The sequence below is a fragment of the Salvia hispanica genome, chromosome 4 (assembly GCF_029641045.1).
Source record: "Salvia hispanica isolate PSC_SH4W2 chromosome 4, Shi_PSC_v1, whole genome shotgun sequence".
NCBI classification, from domain to species: Eukaryota; Viridiplantae; Streptophyta; class Magnoliopsida; order Lamiales; family Lamiaceae; genus Salvia; species Salvia hispanica.
Genome location: NC_142695.1, coordinates 41,151,513 through 41,175,224, shown reverse-complemented (window position 1 = coordinate 41,175,224; position 23,712 = coordinate 41,151,513). Strand labels below are relative to the sequence as shown.

General features: G+C 36.2%; 4 protein-coding genes across 4 annotated transcripts; 2 read left to right on the top strand and 2 right to left on the bottom strand.

Moving 5' to 3' along the window:
* Positions 1-3,363: 3,363 nt before the first annotated feature.
* LOC125196347 (heterogeneous nuclear ribonucleoprotein 1-like) lies at positions 3,364-6,911 on the bottom strand. Its single transcript, XM_048094838.2, has 5 exons — positions 6,592-6,911; positions 6,393-6,519; positions 5,907-6,131; positions 3,933-5,115; positions 3,364-3,842 (listed from the first exon to the last, which is right to left on the bottom strand). The coding sequence occupies exons 3-5, from the start codon at positions 6,126-6,128 to the stop codon at positions 3,829-3,831; spliced, it is 1,419 nt and encodes a 472-aa protein (XP_047950795.1). The 5' UTR covers positions 6,129-6,131; positions 6,393-6,519; positions 6,592-6,911; the 3' UTR covers positions 3,364-3,828.
* Positions 6,912-9,494: 2,583 nt separating this feature from the next.
* Positions 9,495-11,378, top strand: LOC125197145 (28 kDa ribonucleoprotein, chloroplastic-like). The gene is made up of 4 exons (XM_048095855.2): positions 9,495-9,980; positions 10,440-10,541; positions 10,758-11,033; positions 11,168-11,378. Exons 1-4 carry the CDS (start codon positions 9,579-9,581, stop codon positions 11,231-11,233), a joined length of 846 nt encoding a protein of 281 aa, XP_047951812.1. The 5' UTR covers positions 9,495-9,578; the 3' UTR covers positions 11,234-11,378.
* Positions 11,379-12,986: 1,608 nt separating this feature from the next.
* Positions 12,987-16,064, top strand: LOC125191720 (protein SIEVE ELEMENT OCCLUSION B-like). Its single transcript, XM_048089126.2, has 7 exons — positions 12,987-13,305; positions 13,382-13,486; positions 13,683-14,113; positions 14,189-14,295; positions 14,382-14,530; positions 14,608-15,066; positions 15,157-16,064. Exons 1-7 carry the CDS (start codon positions 13,111-13,113, stop codon positions 15,820-15,822), a joined length of 2,112 nt encoding a protein of 703 aa, XP_047945083.1. The 5' UTR covers positions 12,987-13,110; the 3' UTR covers positions 15,823-16,064.
* A 633-nt stretch (positions 16,065-16,697) lies between these two features.
* On the bottom strand, positions 16,698-18,538 carry LOC125196671 (centromere protein X). The gene is made up of 6 exons (XM_048095278.2): positions 18,223-18,538; positions 18,068-18,116; positions 17,935-17,972; positions 17,760-17,799; positions 17,076-17,129; positions 16,698-16,920 (listed from the first exon to the last, which is right to left on the bottom strand). Exons 1-6 carry the CDS (start codon positions 18,244-18,246, stop codon positions 16,817-16,819), a joined length of 309 nt encoding a protein of 102 aa, XP_047951235.1. The 5' UTR covers positions 18,247-18,538; the 3' UTR covers positions 16,698-16,816.
* Between the last annotated feature and the right edge of the window lie 5,174 nt (positions 18,539-23,712).

Sequence of the window (23,712 nt, the reverse complement as noted above, 5' to 3'; positions counted from 1 at the left end):
TGGCTGGCCTATTGCTGGCCTATGGCTGACCTAAGCACCATTGCGGATGCTCTAATGTACATTACTCATTTCCAAGCTTTATACATTACTAGGTTTCAAAGAATTAGACTTGTCAAGAAATTAGATCCAACCTAAAAATAAATGAAGAAAAAAGAACTAGGAATATGATGAAATGTCGCCTAGGATAAAGGAAATCATTATAACTCCTGTTTTATTTATAAAAACTTACAAAACGGATATTTTAAGTTTGTCAAATTTTCACTATTTTGAATGCCATTTTTTCAAACCCCAACTTCTGCACAATTTGAATCCCGGTCGTTTTGTTCGCATTTTCTCGTTAGCAATAAACTCGTTCATTTGAGGCTTTTCGTTCTATTTGTTGCCATGATGTGTTGAACTTTTATCTTTAGGCTTCAATATTTGTATGTGTTGATTTTGGAGTTATGTCAGAAAATGATAATAACGTGAAAAAACCGACTTCATGGCTTCAAGTCAAAACTAATGTGATTTGTCATTTCTTATGAATTTTAAAAAAACACATGTAAAACTTAAAATTATGAAGCCCAATTGAAAGGAACCTCATCCAAATTTATAAGGTGGAAACTGAAAATGTAACAAGGAAAATCCTAAAAAAAGTTACTAAAGAGTAAAAAGAAATTGTAATGTGATAATGCATAAAATTGACATACATGTTAATTTCACTAAAAAGTTATGCCAGCAAGTGATATTAAGGTAAAGAAAATGACTTGTTACGTTTTCAATGATTTCAAGTATAAGCTAGTGTGATTTGTCATTTTTCATGAATTTAAAAAAAAATACATATATGTGAAACATAAAATCAAGGTGACCACTTCAAAGGCAATAACCTCATCCAAATTTATAAGGTGGAAACTGAAAATATAACAAGAAAATTCCTAAAAAAAAAATTACTAAAGAGTAAAAAGAAATTGTAATGTGATAATGCATAAAATTGACATACATGTTAATTTCACTAAAAAGTTATGCCAGCAAGTGATATTAAGGTAAAGAAAATGACTTGTTACGTTTTCAATGATTTCAAGTATAAGCTAGTGTGATTTGTCATTTTTCATGAATTTAAAAAAAAATACATATATGTGAAACATAAAATCAAGGTGACCACTTCAAAGGCAATAACCTCATCCAAATTTATAAGGTGGAAACTGAAAATATAACAAGAAAATTCCTAAAAAAAAAATTATTAAAGAGTAAAAAGAAATTGTAATGTGATAATGCATAAAATTGACTTACGTGTTAATTTCACTAAAAAGTTACGCCAAAAAGTGATATTAAGGTAAAGAAAATGACTTGTTACGTCTTCAATGACATCAAGTATAAGCTAGTATGATTTGTCATTTCTTATGAATTTTAAAAAATACATATATGTGAAACATAAAATCAAGCTGACCACTTCAAAGGCAATAACATCATCCAAATTTATAAGGTGAAAACTGAAAACAAGAAATATCCTACTCCCTCCCTCCGTCCTACAAAAGATGTCACACTTTCCCTTTTAGTTTGTCCTAGGGGTGGATCGATATGATATATCGTATCGAAAACGTTGTATCGTGTTTCGTATCAAAAATATCGATATGAAAGAACTTTCGATATGGATAATATCAGTATCGTTATTGTATCGATATTTTGATATATCGTAAGATCGATACGATATATCGAAATATCGTTTCGTATCGAATACCTGTATATCGAAACTATAATTTCAAAACTGAAAAATAACACAAAAATTAATAAAACTTCAACACAATAAAATAAATAGTGTTCTTATTAGGGTTTCATATATATATTTTCTAAATATATGAACGAATTAAATGGATTTATATATATTTATAATTTTAAACTTGAATATGTATTGAATTTCAATATTTTCGATATATACGATGTATATCGTATATTCGATATAAAATGATATATCAAAAATATTTATAAGTATCGTATATTCGATATAAAACGATATATCGCGATATAAGGAAATTTATATCGTTATCGTATCGAAAACTTACGATACGATACCGTATCGTATCGAAAATCACGATATACCAAAAATTCGATAATTTTTCGATATTTTTCAATACGATACGAGCGATATATCATTTTTTCGTTATTTTTCCCCAGCCCTAGTTTGTCCCACAAAAAATGTCACATTTCCATTTTTGAAAAAAGTTCTCTCTCATATGAATATAAAAATAATATTTTCTTTCTCCATTTAACACATAAAATAAAACCTCCTAAAATCTCGTGCCGTTCCACAAGTGTGACATCTTTTGTGAGACAGATGAAATACTAAATTTGTGGCGTTTTTAGAGCATCCGCAATGGTCGGCTAGCGACCGGCTAGCCGAACCATTGCAGTCGGCGAGAGCGAAATCGGCGAGCCGATCGCTCGGCGCTGGCCGATGCGCTGGCCGCCATTGTGGCAGCCCGATCGGCCAGCGCCGAATTTTGTTTTTTTTTTTTAATTCTTTTAAAAAAAAAATTTAATTCTTTTTTTAAAAAAAAATTAATTCTTTTTTTAAATTTTTTAAAAACTATATAAACGCGATTTTCTCTATCTCTAAATTTCTGTACAATAGCAACATCCATCGATGGACAACAACAACTAGCCCAATACAAAATTAAGACCTAAAACAGAAACATGTCATACCGTCGGGAGTAGAGTGGGGCGGTGGCTCGTGTGTGGAAGCCCGGATTTTTTTTTATTATGTAATTTTTTTTTATCTATGTAACTTTTTTAAATGCAATTAATGAATTTTCCCGTATATGTGGCGTAAATTTAATTCCGTAATTTAATCGTAATTTTAATTCCATAAATATAGTATATTTTGAATTATTTTTATTGCGGCTGGCCTATGGCTGGCCTAAATCTGATGTGGCAGGTGGATTTTTTAGTGTTGTTGACATGACAGTATAGAGAATGGCTAGCCTATTGCTGGCCTAACCACCATTGCAGGTGCTCTTAGCCTTCCAAGTCCTCATTTCATTTGTATCACTTTCTGGCGCTGAAATTCAACATAGCTTCGACGTGGCATGCTAACGTGTGTACATAATGTTACGTGTATTTTTGTCATAATTCAAAAAACATGAATTACCACTTAACCATAAACGATTTTATATTCAGATGAGATGAGATGAGTTGATTAAAAACTGATTATGAATTTTGATTCAGCGACTTCTATCTGAATTATTGCGCCATCCAACCTTTACAATTTTATTATGATTATGTGCTAATTTCAGAACTATTTATTTCTTTTAAATATATAAAAAAATCTACATAAATTTGTGTATTAAAGTCAGCATGTCACATCAAAATTAGAAAGAGAAGCTACAATAAAAGAGTAAACATAATACAATTAATTTCCTTGAAATGAATGTTAAATAAGATATTCAGGCTGCAAGATCAGTGAGGATCACTTACACCTTTTCCTGCGCCATTTCCTACTCCACTCCTCACAAACATGAATAATGAGCCCACCATCATATTTTATGGCAGCAAGATACTGAAACGACCATAACTAACCTAACAGCAGAATACCCGAAGGAAAGACCGTGTGCAGATGTCAATGTAAATGCGCGATGCATTCAAACAATTCACAAACAAGAAACAAAACCTATAAAAAGTAACTCAGTTTCAGACCTTACAGAAAACTATTCTCGACTCCTCATGGTAGCCAATTCACTTGAATAAGTACATCTTTATCGAACGCACTCTATGAGTAACCATATCTCCAGCATGATGGTCCTCTGTATATTTGGCTTCACCTTGTACAGATAATCTTCAGGTATGTAAAATTTCCTAGGCCGCGATCCCTGTTTCACAATTAAACAGTGGAGAAACTTGTGAGCATCTGTCGAATTCTTATGCACATATAATGAGTGGAGATTGAATCGGATGCTTACCTCTATCTGATCTAACACTATAGCCACCAGCATAACCAGCTGCAGTTTCAGATGCGGCCTCAGCAGTGCCACTCCCACGCCCATAACCATACGAGGCAGATCCCTCAAGCTCTTGAGATGAAGAACGCCAGGCCTCATCCCCATTAAACGAGCCTCCATACAAGTTCCCGTAGCTCTCTTCATAAAGATTATTTGGCGTAGAGTAAAAAGATGCGGAGCCAGGAATGCCTCCATTTTCTCTGGTGTAACTTGCTCTGTCAACAAAGCTATTGTCCCCATGGCCATAAGCAATGTTTTCTCGGATTACAGAGCCAGCTTCTGTGCCTTTAGCAGAAACAGGTGAACGGCCCCAAATCTCTCCTATACTTCCAAAACCACTACCTATCCCAGCATTTCCAGTTCGAGTTCCAATAAAATCATTCGAAGTTGCTGAGTTTGTGACAAAATTAGGACTACCATTTCCCCACATGTTCCGGTTAGTACTGCTCATAAAAGAACCAGTTCCAGCACTGCCTAAGTCATATCCATTTGAACTACCATATCGACTAAAGTCTCCACTAAAATAAGAATTCATCCCATTTCCATAGCCCAAACCAGAATCCCTACTAACCCCATGGTTCAAACCGAGTCCAGAATCCAAATTCAGTCCAAAGTTATGGTTACTGGGGCTGTAGGGAGGATATCCACTTCGACCAGCAGTTACAGGACTAAAGCGACCATCCATTCTCATTCCATATCCACTTGTAGAATTTGGATTATATCCAGGCGAATAAGCATTAAGGAAACTGCTTGCTCTACTCAGGCCATAGTTATAGCCAGGGGAAGGGCTCCGCGTTGGTCCTGGAGATAACTCTTTGGGAACAGCTCTCTTAACCTCAACCATTTTCCCGTAAAGCTCATGAAAGGTTTTGAATAGAACTTTATCAACTGCTTCTTCTGACTCATAAGTTATAAAACCAAAGCCTCTAGGCCTTTGTGTATTGTGATCATACATCACAACAACATCAGTTATTGTTCCAAATTGATCAAAATACTTCTTGAAGTCACTTTCTGTGATAGTAGATGGTAAACCTCCCACAAAAATCTTCTTTGTGCGGACGTGACTCGGGGAACCTTGGATGCTCCCACTGTTTCTGTTGAAGTTCTGGTGATCATCCCTCGGAACAGCTTTCTTTGCTTCCACCTGATGAGAATGAAAGACAATAACTAAATACACCAACCATGATATTTTTATTGGAAAGCATTTTATAAATTCAATTTACTTAGGATTGCCTCTATAAAATGAAATCATTTAAAACATAAAAAACACATAAATCACATATAACAAGCAAAAGTTAATATTTCAGTAATTGGTTACTGAACAAGTTCCAGTTAGCATGTATGTGAATCAATAATCAAAAGTTCAAAACTGAGATATTCCAATTTAGGCTTTAGCATACCACGTGAAAGTAGCTTAAGTAAGTCTAATACATTTATTTGTAATACGATGATAGTACTTAGGGGGGGGGGGGAAGATCAAGTGGTAAAAGAAGACGTAATTGCAATAGTCCTCTTGAAGTGTTAAAAATTCTCTATTTCAATCATCTTTGTGGTAACATCAAGTAAAGGTTATCATAAAACAATACAACAGTCAATCCTCATAGTGTTTCGTCAATATGTACCATAGGCATGTCTGATCAACAGTATTTATTTAGTAAAAAGCTAGCATTGTCAAGCCGAAATAGCCATTTCTTGATTCGAAAGATAATATCCCATCTTTCCAAAGAAGAGGAAAATGCATCAAACATCATACTTAGTTTAAGAGTAGGAATTTAAATTCTATCTGCTCAGAACGTTGTACGACAATATAATCTGAATGTCAATGAAACAAACCATTCCACATAATGAGCTTAGAACAAATTCAAAATAAAGAATGAGCCATCAAATTCAATAACAAAAAGGGATTCGATAAAAAGGTAAGGGTGCGAGATTTACGGTTCTGCCATCTATGACATGCTTTTCTTTCACAACTTTTTCAGCAACAGAAGCATCGGCAAAAACAATGAAACCAAAGCCACGAGCACGGCCTGTAGCACGATCCTTCATTATGACAGCTTCCACCACTTCACCAAAAGCTTGGAAATATTGTCTCAGACAGTCCTCGCTCGTGTCCCACGGAATCCCACCAATAAACAGCTTCCCAGCATCCATTTCCATTCTCTGCCAATCAAAACGATCAAACACAAAGTAAGTGTCCACATCAACAACTATAAAGCCTCCATATTTCCACAACGATCGATAACAATCAATCGAATAGGGCCAATTGGTAAAGGTAAGTGCAAGCAATCCAGATCACTAAACTACTTAATATCACAATTCAATTCCAATATCCAACAAAGCGTATTGAATATCACAATTCGCAACAACAGAATACTATGATTACGAAACGCAGCAATGTAGAGTGAACAAAGATGAGAATACCTTCAAGAGAAAACTCAAACTGAAACAGGGAGATTTTGCTACTTAAAACAATAGATTCTTATCCAACAAAAGAGCATATGATCTTCGACAGATCGAAACTAACAGCACCCCCCAGAATCCAGAAGCCCTGAACAAATCAATAAGATTCAGATTTTGAGTTGAAACGATAAAAGAGAACAAAACACCAGTTTTTATTTACCAAACAAACAGGAGTATATCGAATTCAAGATCTGAGAGGCTCCACTTCAAATGGAGAAGACTGAAGCGCCCTCTTCCTTTCCTTCCTGCTTTTGTTTTACCGAAATTCAGTCTTTGTTAGAATTCCCAACGATTGTAGTCCTATATTTATAGTATGTTTATGTGAGAGAGAAGAAAAGAGAGAGATATCGTTATCACAACCGAATATGGGCAACGATGGTGTTGATAGCGCGATTGAGTTTCTGCGCATATATAGCTGTATTCTAGAGAGAGAAGAGAGAGAGGCCTTTGGCTATTCTCTCACTGTCAAAATTGTTGAAGAGGAGAGGAGTCTGTTTATAATACAACTAGATTGTTTAAAATTTAAATAACAATTAAAAAAAAGGGATGTGTGCAGCGAGCCAGCAATTTCAATATTTTTGCTTTATTCAATATAATGTCAAAGGTGTATTCTATATTTATATTACTACTACTTCGTCAATAATACCAAATCAACTCGCTTGCTTCAATGTATTTTCACATTATCTATATTAGTATTGATAAGTTGGGTCTGTCACAAAATTAATACTCCTAGTACACATTTTAATAAACATCAAATTCCTTAAGAAAAACAAAGCATTGGGCAGTGTTGATTTTAAAAATCAGAATCTGTGTAAATTATTGAGCAGTCCGGTGTCCAAAATTTAATGTAGAATGCCTAATAAACGTACTACATTTAATGTCATAAGAAAAGGCCACAAATTGATACAATATCATATGCCATTGTAGCAATTATGACCAGGATTAGTCTGTTAAAGGACTCATTTGAAAACATTCAGATCTTCTACAGTGATTTTTCCTCATTTCTTTTACACGTTTTTAATTTATGAAAGAAAATTATGAGAGATTGTATATTTAGACCCCTAAATTTTTAGTGTTTGACATTTTTTCAATTATACTGTAAAGTCAAATTTAGTTTTGTGTTTTTTTTTATGAAATATGTGTATTATAGCTACTGTAAAAATTTTATGAGACACATACTTAAAAAATAAATTTAAATTTAAATTAAATGATTGGAGTGAAATTATAATTTGGTAATGCATACTTAAACATGAATTTGAATTAAATGTAATAATTAGAGATGACTCGACAAGAAGTTCAATCCATATGGGGCCGGGCTTGGGATATATTTATTATATTAGGCCTTTGGATTTATTGCAAATCAAATATTAAATTGAGGGAACATCTTTTTAAGTTCATGTTAAATTATTATTTATGGTCCGTAAATTTTGAAAATATTATTTTAGGTTTACAAACTATGGGTTAATATTATTTGAGGTATTTTAATTTTTTTTGGATGAAAATGCCCTTAAGACCTTGAAAGGTCAATTTGGACAATTCTTTCGCTAATCATCTTGCATCAGAAACATAGAATCCAACAATTTTTAACGGCAAATTTTTATATTTAAATTCAATTTAGATGTTAATTGATCTCCATTTTGAAATTCATCTCCGGATGACAATCCAAATTAATAGGTATCTAATTTCAAAATAAATAAACTAAATAGAATTCACTCTTCACCTATAGCAAGTTATAAATGCAATTTAGATTGAAAAAATAAAATAAAGTATCAAGTCCCAATTCACTATTATTAAATAATTAGTCATCTACTAATTGAAAAACTAACATATATTTTTCCTGCAAATTTTAATTATATTTAAATTCAATTTGGATGGTAACTGAATTAAATAGTAGTAAAAAAATTGTTGGACTATGGGTCTTTGATGCAAGATGAGTAGGGAAAGAATTGTCCAAATTGCCCTTTGAAGGCCTTAAGGGCATTTTTCGTCCGGAAAAAAAGTTTAAAATACCTCAAATGATATTAACTTATAGTTCACGGACCTAAAATGATACTTTAGTAAAGTTTGTGGACCTAAAAAGATGTTCCCTCTGGATTGAAACCGTAAATAGTACCGTAAATAGTATTGTGGGCCTTGTTGATCTCCAATTTATTTTGGGGTATTTGAATTATGCAACTTTTCCCTAATTAGTCATCTTACCATATAAGTGACGGCTATTCCTAAGCTCGAAAATAAATAAAAAAGAACATAGCATGTTCATCTTATCTATACTTATGCAGATTTAAACTTTATCATTGGAATACCTAAGTATATAATTCTTTATATCAACGAAGCCACAAGTAAAAAATCTAGGAAAATAAGTGTTCATACACTTCTTGAGTTCGTTTCTAATTCATGCCCAACATAAAAAACATACATGATGTGGTAATGGAAAATTCTACGATGATACCTCCTCCGTTTCCTTATAGTTGAGACAAAACTTTTCAGCACAAAATTAAAGAAAAGAATGTTGAGTGTGCTAAATAAATAGATAAAAACATACTAAGAAAGAGAAAAAGATAGAGATAATAAAGTAAAAAGTGAACAAAGTAGAACGAATAAAGTAAGAGACAAAAAAAGTTACTATATATAAAAATGACTCAACTACGAGAACTTTTTAAAATAGACTAATGACGAGAGATTATAATCCATCAACAAATTAAACTTTGTAAAACTAAATTTAAGAGAATGCTTCATCAACTAAATTGTAGAAACATATAGAATGAAAATACTCCTATATAGTTAAAATTAATGGATAGTTAATTTGAAATTCCACTCGACACGAGAAATACCTAATAGGAGTAATAATTTCTTGTCAAATACAAACCGAATGCAAAAAATAACTTAGTATTGCCTCAATTGTCACGTGTACTTAAACAAAATGGGGTATTAATATTCTTTCTAAAAAGTTAGTATAAAAAATGTTAATTTATAAAAACAAAAATGTGATAAATACTACTCCATGAAAACAAATTATACGTAGTGTGTATATTTTTAAATAAATACGAGTAATACCATTATCCTCATTTCGCGACCAATCCATTTCCATTCACCACAAACCCTACTAAACCCCTCCTCTTCCCCATCTCTACAATTTCTACCAAAACAATGGCGTTTGCAGCAAATACTGCGTTGATTTCAAGCCCTACGCTCTTCACACCATCAAAAATCTCATCTTCTCGCCTTTATCTCTCCGTACCGTATAAAACCACGAAATTCCAGCTTTACTGCAAGCCCATTTCCTCACTTCCTCTCACTTCTTTATTCTGTCTCAGAAGGAAGGAGAAAAGCGTTTTGTCAGCTCTTAGTGATGATTTTCCGGCTGTTCTTGATGAAATTGAGGGGAATTCTAGCTGGGATGTGGCCGAGGAAGGAGAAGAGGGTGAGGGGGGTTTCGTCGTCCAGCCACCGGAGGAGGCGAAAGTGTATGTAGGGAATTTGCCTTTCGATGTTGATAATGATAGATTGGGTCTGCTCTTTGGCCAGGCTGGAGTTGTTGAGCTTGCTGAGGTATAATTGTTTTCTTCTTGTTGGTTTTGAAATTTATTTTATATCGGCGATTTAAATGTTTTTGTTGGAATGGTTTTTGGTGGGTTTGATATGTGAAATGGTAGGTTGAGTACTTGAGTTTATTGTTTTTGGATTTCCATGGTTGTTTTATGGCTATGAAGGTTTATTCTATTCCATGATTTGAAATGGGATGAGATAGTTATGTGTAGATTTCCTTTATTGTTTGTTGGCTTTGAGTATATCTCCCATATCATGGACTAATTTGATGATGTGAAATGTGTGGTGTGAGTTGACTATGTTTGATTTCCATATGAGCTTGTCATACTTGGGAAGATTTTCTTTGGTCTAATGTTTGAGTGGGAAAATTAGATTTCTTTTAGCATGGATTGGGATGTGATGCAGAGGATAAATTTATGTGTAATGAGTTTGTTGCGTTTTTTGTTTTGTTGATTTATGCAGGTTATCTATGATAGGATAACTGGTAGAAGCCGTGGGTTTGGTTTTGTGACAATGGCCACTGTTGAAGAGGCTGAGAAGGCCGTGGAGTTGTTCAGTCGTTATGTAAGTTTGATAGCTGTTTTAAGATTGGTGTTTGTTATGCATATAGGAACAGGAAGTTAGGAACTATGGACTTCATTACATTATGCCCCTCCTTGAAATTGTCGAATTATGTCTGATGTGATATGAAAGTCATATACATGCTTCTTCCAAATGAGCAAGCAATAGTTCATTCTTTGATGATTCTCCACTAGTGTTTTACCTTCCCTTCTTGAACAGGATATGGACGGCCGGTTCTTGACCGTTAACATTGCTGCTCCTAGAGGATCACGGCCGGAACGTGCTCCTAGAGAGCCCGGTCACAGAATATACGTTGGAAACCTTCCGTGGTCTGTGGATACCAGCCGTCTTGAGGAGCTTTTCAGCGAGCACGGTGCGATTGTTAGTGCACGGGTAGTCTCTGACAGGGAAACTGGAAGGTCGCGCGGTTTTGGATTTGTAGAGATGTCGACGGAGTCTGAGATGAATGATGCCATTTCCAGCCTTGATGGAGAGGTGAACCCTTTTGCTTTCTATCACTAAATATGGAACATTTGTTGGATGATAATGATTAATTTAGGGTTTATCACAAATGTGTTTGTTGGTTGATGTGGAGCTAATAATCTGCAATTTCAATTGGGTTGGTGCAGGTTTTGGATGGGAGGCCGATTAAAGTAAATGCTGCCTTAGAAAGACAAACCCGGGGCAGGTTTTGATTAAATGTCTTTGCCTTTTTGTGATGAGTTTTTGAGTCCAATTGAAATTGAACAAGAGAGTTTTTTCATATTTAGCATCTTAATTAAATCATTATGTGAAACACTGTGTTATTTCATTACTTGTATGAAATCTTGCTTTCCGGAATGAATGAGCAAGTAGAAATCTCTTGAGCTTATAGTACTATTATCTTTGACACTATTTCATTCAAAGGATTGATTGCTAAAAGGTTCTTAAACTTTAAACTAATTTTTTTTCTCATGATTTATTAAACTATTGCAACAGTACCAATTTTCAACTTACAGACAAATTTGATCTAATGTTGTTTTTAAACATATTTTATAAACTACTGTAATAGTAATACTCTAGCTTATAGTAGTAAAATAGGCACAGTTCATTTAACATCCAATTTATTTTTTTCTTCTGAATTTGCAACACATGGATATAATTTCAATGACTGAGTGCTGAATTACCAATTTTAGAGTGTTACTTCTCCCGTATTCTGTCATGGATTATATATAAATCCAGGAAAACAGGAAATGACAAATCACATAATTAGAGTACATATTCAAATCATTTTGGAGTCTCGCAATCATCCTCTAGTGTGCATCCAGTTATTGCTGGGACATGTTCGTGTCTGTAGAAACAATTTTTCGAGGTATCCGAGGCAGCACAGCTTGAACCGATGCATCTTCCATTGTCCCAATCCTTAACATTCATTGATGCAGTCTCTCTTCCAAAATGCCTCCACCTTCTGGTTGCATTTGACAATCAGATCTTTTGAGTAGGCGTAAACTTCGATGATCATCCTTGTTTCCTCCAATAGGATCTATCTTCGGAGAGTTGGATTTTGTCCAATGACTGCACGGGGACATCTGGCATGTTAGACATTTGGGGGAGGTAGACACGTTGGGGTGACAATGGGTGGGGCATCAAAGACCCGACATAACTGGGAGTACGCACATGTAATGAGCCCGTAAAAAACGAGTTGGTATGTACCATGTCCATGTTTTTAAGAGCCCAAAGTCTCGTATTACCTCAACCCAACCTAACTTCATATATTCATTTGATGAATTTGGACTACCTTCACACGCTTTACATATGATGTGACATCATAAAAGATGCAGGAGCAATAGGATAATTTCACTGAAGCTTATCAGCAGCAACAGTGAAAGCTAACTGGATTTCCACATTTCAAACATATATAGATATCCCTTTTACTTTTGCTGCAGCTAAGTAAGGAACTATAACTTGTCTTTATGTAAAATGTGGCAATATTAAAGTACTACTACTATAAAAGCATAGAAAAACAGACTCCACATCGATATACAATCCTCCCTCCCCCTCACCGGAAAAAAGTAAAGAAGCATCGTGTGCTTCATTTCATTTCTTTATGTTTCAGTTTCACCTTCTTTCCAATTAAGTTCTTGAAAAATAAAGTAAAGTTACTCACTTATTTGATGGTGACTCACTTTGATTAATTTGATTATTCATTTTGTGTTTCAATAACTACTCCATTTAACTATATATTTCCCGTCCAATTCAAGATGACCATATTCTTGAATGACACGAGAATCCAAAATTTATATCAAAACTAAGGCCAAATATGGATCTTTCTAATTTAATCTAAAAGTCGGACTCAGTGGCCAGTGGTCTCTAGTATAGGGAAGTTGGATCGAGGGCCACACTGGAAATTGAAAATAGTAAGTTCCTTATCCGAATTTTAAAACGACTTTAATCATTTTAGACCATTTTACAAGCAAGGAACTTAATACTCCCTTTATTCCCCTGCTTCGCCCCCTATATAATGCATGCATTTTGTCGTTAAAAAACATCACACAAAATCCTTGATAAAAAGCAAAATACATAAACGTAAACAATGTCAACCGCTATTGTCCCAGCTGGAAATCCGCAGCTCCTCCGCCACGACCGCCGTACAATGTTTTCCGACGACGTGGCCCTGAGGAAGCAAATTCAGGCAACTCATGCTTACGATGAGCGTTCCATAGACACAGAATCAATTCTTGTCATAGTTAAGGATATCTTCAATGTTGTTACCCCTGGAATTCACAATGTAAGCACTTTTTAATTTTTTTTTGTACTTGGTTTGTTTAGATGTGCCTTAAGTAGTAGTTGTTGTTCATGATCAGGGCTCGACGGATCACACCGGAATCCACGGTGAAACGGCTGCACTGACCAGCTCTGATTGCATCGGCGACGGATTAGCCTTTTTGTTGAACAAGATCTCTATTGAGGTTGATCTTTAATTTCAATCTTGCTATATGTTTACTTTTATTTAGATATATTTGATCATTTAAGGTTCGTTAGGGTTCAAACCATCCCACGTCGTGAAATTAGAAAATATGCAACTTATATATAAGTACAAAGCGAACAATATCATACTAATTTGAGTTTGGGTTGTTTAGTAAATATGGTGTTTCCTATGATCAGTTGTCGTGCAAGTGCTCGGGCGGAGGCGACAACCATACTCTGGCAGTGGAGATTCTGAACGCTCTGTCAAGCTACACTTGGGAGGCGAAAGCCGTGGTGGTCCTAGCCGCACTCGCGGTCAGCTACGGCCAGTTCTGGCTGGTCGCGAACCACTTCACGACAGAGCCGCTGGCCAAATCGCTGGCAATGCTGAAGCTTGTTCCGGATATAGTTGATACGATGAAGTCGAGATTGGAGCCCATCAACACCCTAGTCAAAGTGTCGCTGGAGCTAACGAAATGCGTGGGTGAGTTTCGTCGCCTGCCTTCGAAATACATATCGAATGAAGCAGAGCCGATGGTAGCGGGCGCGAGTCACGCCCCAGTTGCTGTGTATTGGATTGTGAGAAGCCTCATTGCCTGTGCCTCTCACATTCTTGGCCTCACTCAAATGTAAGACTTTACTGGTTTAAATTTGGGGTTGATTACTTTGTATTTTTGTGTTGATTTTAGGCCTAAAATGTGCAGCCATAGTTCGCATGGAGAGACATGGGAGCTCTCAAGCTTATCGCACAAGTTGGCCTTCATACTAGAGACTCTCAATACACAACTCCAACTCTGCCATCGACATATAAGTATTAAATCCATGACTATTATCAACTTAGTTTTATTAATTATGTCATCTACGCGTATCTGATGATGATGATCTCGGGATTTATAGATGAGAAGAAACACGCTGAATACTACGAAACAATCGGGCATCTATTTGAGACGACGCCCCACATCGACAACCAGAGGATACTGAACAAGATTCTCCATTTGAAGGATGATTCCCTCCCTCTTGCAATAGCCAACAAAAGGACAACAAAGGTATCCAAATAATATAGAATATATTATAATGTTTTTTTGATAGTACCAAATTTCTAACACAAATCATTATCATTCAGGTAGGGGTGGAAATTCTGAGAGGAAAGACAGTGTTGTTGCTGATATCGGACGATGAAATCTCCCAAGACGAGCTTCTCATACTCGGGCATATGTATAGAGATTCAAGAACGAAGCAAGAGTTTGAGTATGAAATAGTGTGGCTACCCATGTTGGGAGAAAATCATAAGCTAGAGCAGCTGTTTCCGCAGATGCCATGGTACGCCTTGCATGACCCGGCCTTGGTAGAACCGGCTGTGGCTAGGTACATTAAGGAGGTGTGGCGCTTCAACAAGAAGCCGATGCTCGTGGCACTGGACCCGCAGGGCAGAATGGTTTGCCCTAACGCGATTCATATGGTGTGGATTTGGGGTAATATGGCCTATCCTTTCACTAACAAACGTGAATTGGACTTGTGGAATCATGAGGAGTGGAGGCTGCAGCTTGTTGTCAATGGCATTGATCCAACTCTATTGGATTGGGTAACTATTTTTTTTTTATAATTTATTTGACCTAGACCTTGTGATACATTTTTAACAGTTTCTTTTTTTCATTTTTTTGGTATTGACAAGATTCGTGGAGAAAAGGTCATATGTTTGTATGGTGGTGAAAATTACGAGTGGATCCGGGATTTCATCAAGACAGCAAGAGAGGTTGAAGTTGCTGCTGGAATCAAGCTAGAGATGGTGCACATTGGTAGGGCTAAGAGCAGCGAGGAGCGTTTTAGAAAGCTCAACGACATTGTGGCTGGCCGGAGTGAAGTATGGGACGATCCGACATCCAATTGGTATTTTTGGAAAAGGCTCGAAAGCATGATGTACTCAAAGATTCACCATGGTGCCAAAGTTGTAGCAGAGGAGGCAACAGGGTCAACGGGCAATCCTGTTGCTGGCGACCACATCCTTGGTGAAGTGCTCACCCTGCTCACATTTGGCGGTAGTGAGCAGGGTTGGGCACTGTTCAGCCAAGGTGCGGGATTGGGGACCGGGCAGATGGCTCGGGCTAAAGATGACCAGATGCTCAAAGCCCTAGTTGAATTTGGGAAATGGGCCGAATTAGCTAGACAGCCCAACAACTTTGTGCCGGCCCTCAATGATTATCTAGCTGGCCTTCACACGGTGGAGCACTGCAACCGGCTTATTTTGCCGGGGCTCGATGACATCCCAGAGATGGTGGTCTGCACGGAGTGTCACCGAACCATGGAGAAGTACTACATGTATCGTTGTTGCACAGATTGAAAGTGCGATTTCGATTGAATTTGTTGCTTTGTTGGTAGCATGTTGCATGAGAATAAGCATATAGTATTCTATGTTTCATTTCATATATAGTTTGTGTGTGGGGTTTATTTTGTAAGATTGCGGTGATAAAGACTGGTGAGTAATGTATCAGTACAGTTGATTGATTTAAATCTTGTGTTTTGGTATTGTTGTTGGAAATTTGAGTGGCACATCATATGGGATAATATCTAATTTTCCTACTACTTGTTTGTTTAATTTTGTATTCCTTTTCCTTCTACAAAGTTGGTGTAATGTATGCATTGAGCACAAACGTTGCCTATCGATTGCTGATGCGTATGTGCCAAACTAATTGGAGTATTAGCTTTAGTCAATTCACTTACATTGTGTAGCAAATGACTCAACCATTTACATACTCCATTAAATTAGTTTTTTCTTTTTTTCTACCTAGGAATCTGATCAACTTGATGGGTAAAAAAATTTATAATAGGAATTTGAAAGAAACTACTCCATATATACATCAATCTAATAGATTTGTTTTACCTAGGAAAACAGGACCCAGAAGTCCAAATACTAAACTTTCCTAGCTTAATCTTCTCCTTCTAAATCCTGCTGTATGAACAGTAAACTCCTCACCTTTCATCAGTTCACTGTTCACAAGGTTCAAATGAGACCGGGAAAAGAACAACAAATTAGATTTAGATACTAGCTAACCTTTTACCTAATCCGGTCACTCTCGATGTGCATTGAAAAGAAGTTCTAGTATTCGTCATCTTTTAACAAGAAAACATATCAGACTTTTTACAACACAAAATAGTAAAGAACTTATGACATGATTATAGAGACCATGAAGAATTTCAGTGGTAAAAGAGTAGACATTTTAAAGGATGGGAATATGATTAAATCATCTGAATCAAAATATGACTTTCAGGAGCACTAATTGGGTTCAATACATGACTGGAAGTAACTCCACAGAAAATCAAAGCTCAAAGGTACCTCAAAAGTCTAAAAGTAATTGAGGAAGTATCCGCTCTAGATGAGTTGCTTCTATTTTCAATGAGCCCTCTGCTTCAGCAATGGCAGCAGCACGCTGGATAGCCTCTAGAACGTCATACACAGAGGAGAAACAGTACCGAATGTCATTTGACAATGCAAAATATTGCAAAAGATGGAAACTAATTGAAATACATAGAGAACCGCTTTTTCTTCAATAACAATAATTGAATAACAAAGCTGCATGGGTTTCTACTACTAACCTGCCACAAAAACTCGGAGGAGTTCACAGCTCAGCTTCAGTGCATTCCCGTTGGCTGTATTTCATTAAGAACTAAAGCATTATTCTTAGGTAGGTGAAGATGTAGAATCAACAAGCTTCTTCATATAATATACTCCATTTAACTCCGAGGATTTGTTCTCGGACACTAGACCCAGCTAACTGAACTATATGGGGAAGGAAAGTTTGGCACTCAATCAGTAAAGGAAGTGGTACTTGTTAAACACAATTCTTAAACAAACTCTGCATTACTCTAAGACTCCTCAAGAAAATGTCAAGATTCTAAACACGGTCGAGCAGAAGCAAAAATATATCTCTAAAACACAGGTTTATTCAACAAGGGAAATACACACACGGTATAAATAAAGAGTAATCAATCAAGCAGTACAAAGCTCAAATTCATTCCATCAGGCGAGGTTCACTAAACTTATAAAAAATGCAACCTTCTGAACAAAAAACTTTTACAAGAGATAATTTCTACACGGCTTGCTGATATTCCAACAAATACTACTTAATTTTGAGTTGAATTAATGCTTATATAACTATCCACCATCTTCCAATCAACCATTCTACGTCTAAATCCGATTGCTTCACAGGAATAATATCAAATACTAGCTACTTCCAAATCAATAATCAGTAGGCATAAACAAAACAACAGAATTCTCACCAGGAATTAGCCTGCTTCTCTTGGTCGTACTTGGTCCAGCCTACAGATAAATCAAATTCACAGTGCAACAAAGAAAACCTTACACGGTTGTTACATTCAGCATATACATATCACGGTGGAATGAAATTGAATGGAAAAGGGAAACTTTTGTACATAAATGCAACTGAAATTGAACCTCTGCTTCATTTTCTGAGAGTTGATTCTTCTCCCGTTCTGTCCACAACGCACAGAAGCGCTAAATGTTAATTTGAAATTTGAAAATTATTCAAAAAGAAGAAGAAGAGAACATTAACTAGAAAATGGTATACCTGCTCCTCGTTTTTCCCAGACGAGTTTGAAAATAGCGCGAATTAAATCCTATTTCATGAACAACAGCAAAATTAATTGAAAATCACAAAGAAATTCGAAAAACAAAATGCGATCAAAAACATAAACTAAGTGTCTAATTCTTGGTTAATTTTACCGGATCGAATGAATTTTCCTCCATTGACGGCGAAGATTGAGCACAGGAGAGTAGCAGAGGAATTTTATTAGGATTTGGGAAAAAGTAAGTTATGCAATTTGTAAACTGTCAGAAATAACACAAAACTATCGTCTCTTATTTTTGGTGTTTATGTTAGAATTTATGTTAACAACAGAAAATACTGATTGTGCCCCAAATAAAATGCAATGCACTCCACCCAACAATTTCATCTATTTCATGAATTATTCTACAAAATAATTAACACTCCATTAAAATCATCCACAACCCACACTCCATGACACCTTCTCATTCATCTCATTTTCCTTAGTTCATAGGACAACCTACAACTTTTATAACCTCATCATCTTTTCACTACCACTCTTACCTCTACTTGAATAAATTTTCTCTTCTTTTTTCCAAATTTCAATAATATTCAACTTTGCAAAAATTAAATAAACATATAAATAACAAAATTACTTCATTAAAATTTATTAATATCGGCTTGGAGACGACATGGACTTGTTCCTCACGTAAAGAAGCCTGAAATTCTGGAGGTGCACCTTGAGTTGTAGGCTCGCTTGCAACTCTCGAGGTAGAACCGCCTGGTTCATCCTACTAATTAGTCATGCTATTTTATTCGTCTACAACTGTCATATTATTCATTATAATGCATACCTACATGACGTCGAAGATGCACGATCAATACCACGAAAGTATCGGGCCGTAGACTATCACCCAATGGTGGATGGAGGTGGTAACAAGGGGGTTCGAATGATCCCCCAATTTTTTTTTATTTAGTACTATTATGTATATATATAGAAAGTTTTAATTTTATATTAAAATGTGCCCCTATTCTTATTCGACTACTCCTATTCAGTATGTTATATAATGATTTATCATATGACTCGTATCCCCGAATATAAATTCCTGGATCCGCCACTGTTATCACCCAACACAGTCAAAGCACTCCTATGGCATGCTACACGTATTTCCTTATCGCTTCCTATGTTTGAGCAAAGTCATATATCTTCAACTCCCTCATACATGTGATCGATTTCACGGACAATTAAAGGTAGTTGACAACTACTACTACTACATATCATTTGCACCATCACAAATTCGAAAATACACTTCAGTATAACATTGCATTTACATTATCATAATATTAAATAAACATCAAGTATATTAAGCTCACGATAATTAAGGGTAGTTATCAACATATCATTGAATATAGTTCAGCTAGGAATGTCAATTCAATATAAAACCCATCAATGGTATGAATAGCCTCACAATTTTATAGGTATCATTTATATTCGGATGTATATACATCCTATCTAACAAAAGTTTTTGCAATAAATTTAGATTCTTTATATGAATGTCTGATACAAATGAAATTTGTTATCTATAAGTTTCACACTTCTTATTTTCTTATGCAAACTTTTAATTTTTCTAGTTTCATGTAATAATTTAACTACAAAAAAGTTTACGCATTTTCTAAATAAACAGTTTAATGACAAACTTTATGTAATCGATATCCGAGAAAGTGGCCTCTAACTCTAAGTACAAAATGACATCTCATCACAAGTGAAAATTGTAAATGACAAAGCTAATTAAACTTTGGGATTAAGCATATTGGACAACGAAAACAGCTCATTCTTCATAGAATTTCTTAAAATAAAGATGAAATCCATTAGGATCATGTGGGCTATTGTTCTTAATACTAAGGGAAGTAGCACATCTCCCTCTTTTTGATCTTAAAACATAAAAGCTAATTCATGGAAATAATATATCTATATATGCTCATGTGAAGTTGGCATCCCCAAAAAAAGGGGTGATAATCTCCGGCTTTTTAAATTTTGAAATACTAATATATATAGTGTATATATTTGTGGGTATTGTTTTTTTTTTCTTTTTACAAGATTCAAAAGATTAGCGGTGAAACCAAGTGGAATCTATTCATCTTTCGGCGTCGATATTGTCGAGTTTGAATGACTATAGTGAACTTAAATTAAATTACTTCGTTACAATCTCCTTAACGTCATATTTTTGCAAACTATTCACCTACTTCTATTCTTGAATCATAATTAGCTGTAACACCTGATTATAAATACGTAATGATCTTTAACTTTAACGCTTGGTATTATCATACGATCACTGAAAACCTGTTTTCAGTTGACAAACAATCGTATATTTGATTATAACGAGTAGTTTAAATTTTTTTGCATTGACATTCCAAGTCAAAAGTAGAGAACTATAGTAGACAATTATAGTAAGAATTTAGAACATTATCGAGTTAATGAAAATTCGAATTATCTCTATTAAATATTATGTGCATGGTTTTATTAGTGTTACTAATACTATGTTAGTTATCTTATTTTGATAGAAACAAGAACAAATATTCTAAGTTAGACCAACATGTCAAGCCACATTCCCTTTATGCAAATCCCAATAATTGGGAGCCAGCTCATTAAGTTGAATTATATAGTAATTTTGACCAGTTTTAGGAGTTAATATTTCAATAATTAAGCCATCTTTCTGGTGCAAAGTGTCATAATTAAATCATCTTCTTTTCGGTTATGAGGATGACTAGTGAGTTGTGATGATGGTGGATAAGTAAATCCCATACTAAAGAACCCAAGGCATGTCGTATAAGGTTGCTAGGCCGATGTCAAATTAATATATGTATTCCATTAGAATATGACTGAGTTCACTCTCTACTTTTGTTTCATTATTTATTGTCATAAATCTTATAAGTCGAATGCGAGCATGGTCGATTTGAATATACTCATTCCCCACCTCTATATCGATTAAAACTTTCACTTTATATACCCTTTTTGTATACAAGCATTGCTTCGTATGGGATCTATATGAAAATTTATAATATTGATGTTTCCTACAAATTCGATTTGATTGTGCATTGGAATTAATGTTTACACAATTATACAACAAAGAAAAACAAAGAAAAAAAAGTAGTGCTCCCATCAATAGCGGATCCAGGAATTTCAGATTGGGGGTGCGATATTAATTAAATCGACTTGAAGATATAAATTTAATCGATTTTTCCCCATTACCTCAACTTTTTTAACAATTCACTTCATTGTATATAAAAAATAGATGATTTTTAAGTGTTATTACTTAAAATATTTCCACTATTAAAAATGGAGGGTTTTTTTTTTTTTTTTCATAAACACCTTCATGGTGGAGGGTTAAGTAGGACCCTCATCCCATTTATATCATGAAAAAACGCGTGAAATTACAATCAGCCAATCCCGAAAGCAGATGGCCTAAAACAAGGCGGATGCATAACAGAAAACTGCCATCCCCTTAAACAAAACCAATCCTCAACAAATCAAAACAAAAGTCTATCAACCAAACCTAAAATTAGGCATACCAAGTTGATCCAATCGTGCAAGAGCTCTCACCCGGCCAGGGACCGAATCTGCTCGAAACTTCATCAAGGAGACGCTCTCTTTACCAAGGGCAGCTAAGTGATCAGCTGCTTTGTTACCCTCTCTTCTAATGTGTGTAATTTCCCATGGAATCTCTCTGAGTGCAACTCTCACCTTGACCATTTGATGTCTTAGTTTTGCCGGCCCCAGAAGTCCCCTACTCAGCATGGAGCACACCACCTCTGCATCAGATTCAATCCATATGTGCGTGCTATGCTCCTTAGCCAACAGATTCCAAAAGCGCTTTCATCTCAGCTTGCAGCCCCGACTATGCTGCAAAAGGGACACAGAAGGCTTCCACAATTTCCCCCCTGTGGTCTCGAATCAGGCCGCCTCCACCCGCCCTGTTTGTGCCCCCCACAAAGGCCCCGTCCACATTTAATTTGATCCAAGGCCAGTCCGGGGGCCTCCATTGAACCTTTTCCACCTTTCTGATCTTACTCCTCCATGTTGTTGTTCCCATGAAGTCCACCTTCGGCTCACACCCCTTCCAGTGCTCCGGTCCAAGATGTCTAGCCAAAACCAAATTTCTTAAATGTAGCACCACCCTCTTGCATACTCTTTCGACCTTGAACTCTTCCTCACGGTGCACACATCCATTCCTTTCTGTCCAAATATACCACAGAATTAGGCAAGGAATAAGGGCGCAAATATGGTGATTATCTGTGATTCCCAACTGTCGTTGCCACCATCTTACTCTCCCTTCCAAATTGTGCCATGGCCTGCCAAAGTTCGGAATCTGTGGGAACCAGCTCGCAAAATGGTTCCAAATATCTGAAGCTGCATCACCATTGACGAACAAATGTAATCGGGATTCAATGTTTGACTTCACGCAGCACCTACACTTAGAAGCAAGATAAACACCTCTCCATTAAAGTTTAGCATCCACTGGGATTCTGTTAGCGAGAAGTCGCCAGAGGAACACTGAGATTGTGGGCATAATCCCTTTGTTCCAAATGATGTTATACACCTCAAAAGGCTCCCCTCTATGTCGTAGTAGGTTCCAGGCAGAGGCTAACGTGAAATTTCCATGCGGCGTCAAGTTCCACCTGCACTCATCTTTCACAGCCTTGTCGACAGGAGTGAGTATGATCTCCTCTACCACCTCTCTTGGTAATTTCCATTCATCTATCAAGCCAAAAAGGGCCTCCTTGTTCCAGCCTGTATCCATCCAAAAATCTTCAACTCGTACAAAATCAGGGACACCTCCTCCTAGACATAGGGAGGAGATCGGCTGGTCCCTTACCCAATTGTCTTCCCAGAAACTCACCTTTCCGTCTCCCAACATCCAGCTAATAAATCTCTGACATTTGACTCCTACCATAAACATTCTTCGCCAAGATGGGCTGAACCGAGAAGAGCGGTAGATAACCATGTTGGACGAAAACGACCAATACTTTTTGTGCATATACTCTGCCCAAAGATATTTCCTCTCCCTAAATCTCCACCAAAGTTTAAAACTGAAGGCTTCCACTGTATCAGCCATACGCCTTAGACCGAGTCCCCCCTCTAAAGTAGGACGACAGACATCCTCCCATTTAATCCAATGTGTCTTTGACGCGGTATTGCAAGAACCCCAAAAATATCTAGCTAGCACCTGCTCCATCAGTTTAAGGGCTCCTTTCGTTGGTTCTAACACTTGGAATATGTGGATAGGGATAGACTCAAGGATGTTTTTGATTAAGGTAAGTCTCCCTCCAAAAGAGAGATGCCTATGAGACCAACTGTGAAGCTTTGCTAACATTTTATCTCGTATGAACATGAACAAACTTGTTTTCTTGCGCCCCCGAAAAATAGGGACACCAAGATATGTGAACGGAAAGCTTCCCTGCTGAAAACCTCCAACCCTCTTCACATCATCCGCCCACCCATCATACTTTTTGTCCATATAGAAGCAGCTTTTACCTTCATTAATATTCTGCCCCGAAACCTCCATATAATGCTTGAGGCATCCCTTAAGTTTCCGGAGGGTGGCTCGTCTAGCTTGTGTAAAGACAATAATGTCATCTGCATAAGCGAGGTGAGACACTCCCATTGTATA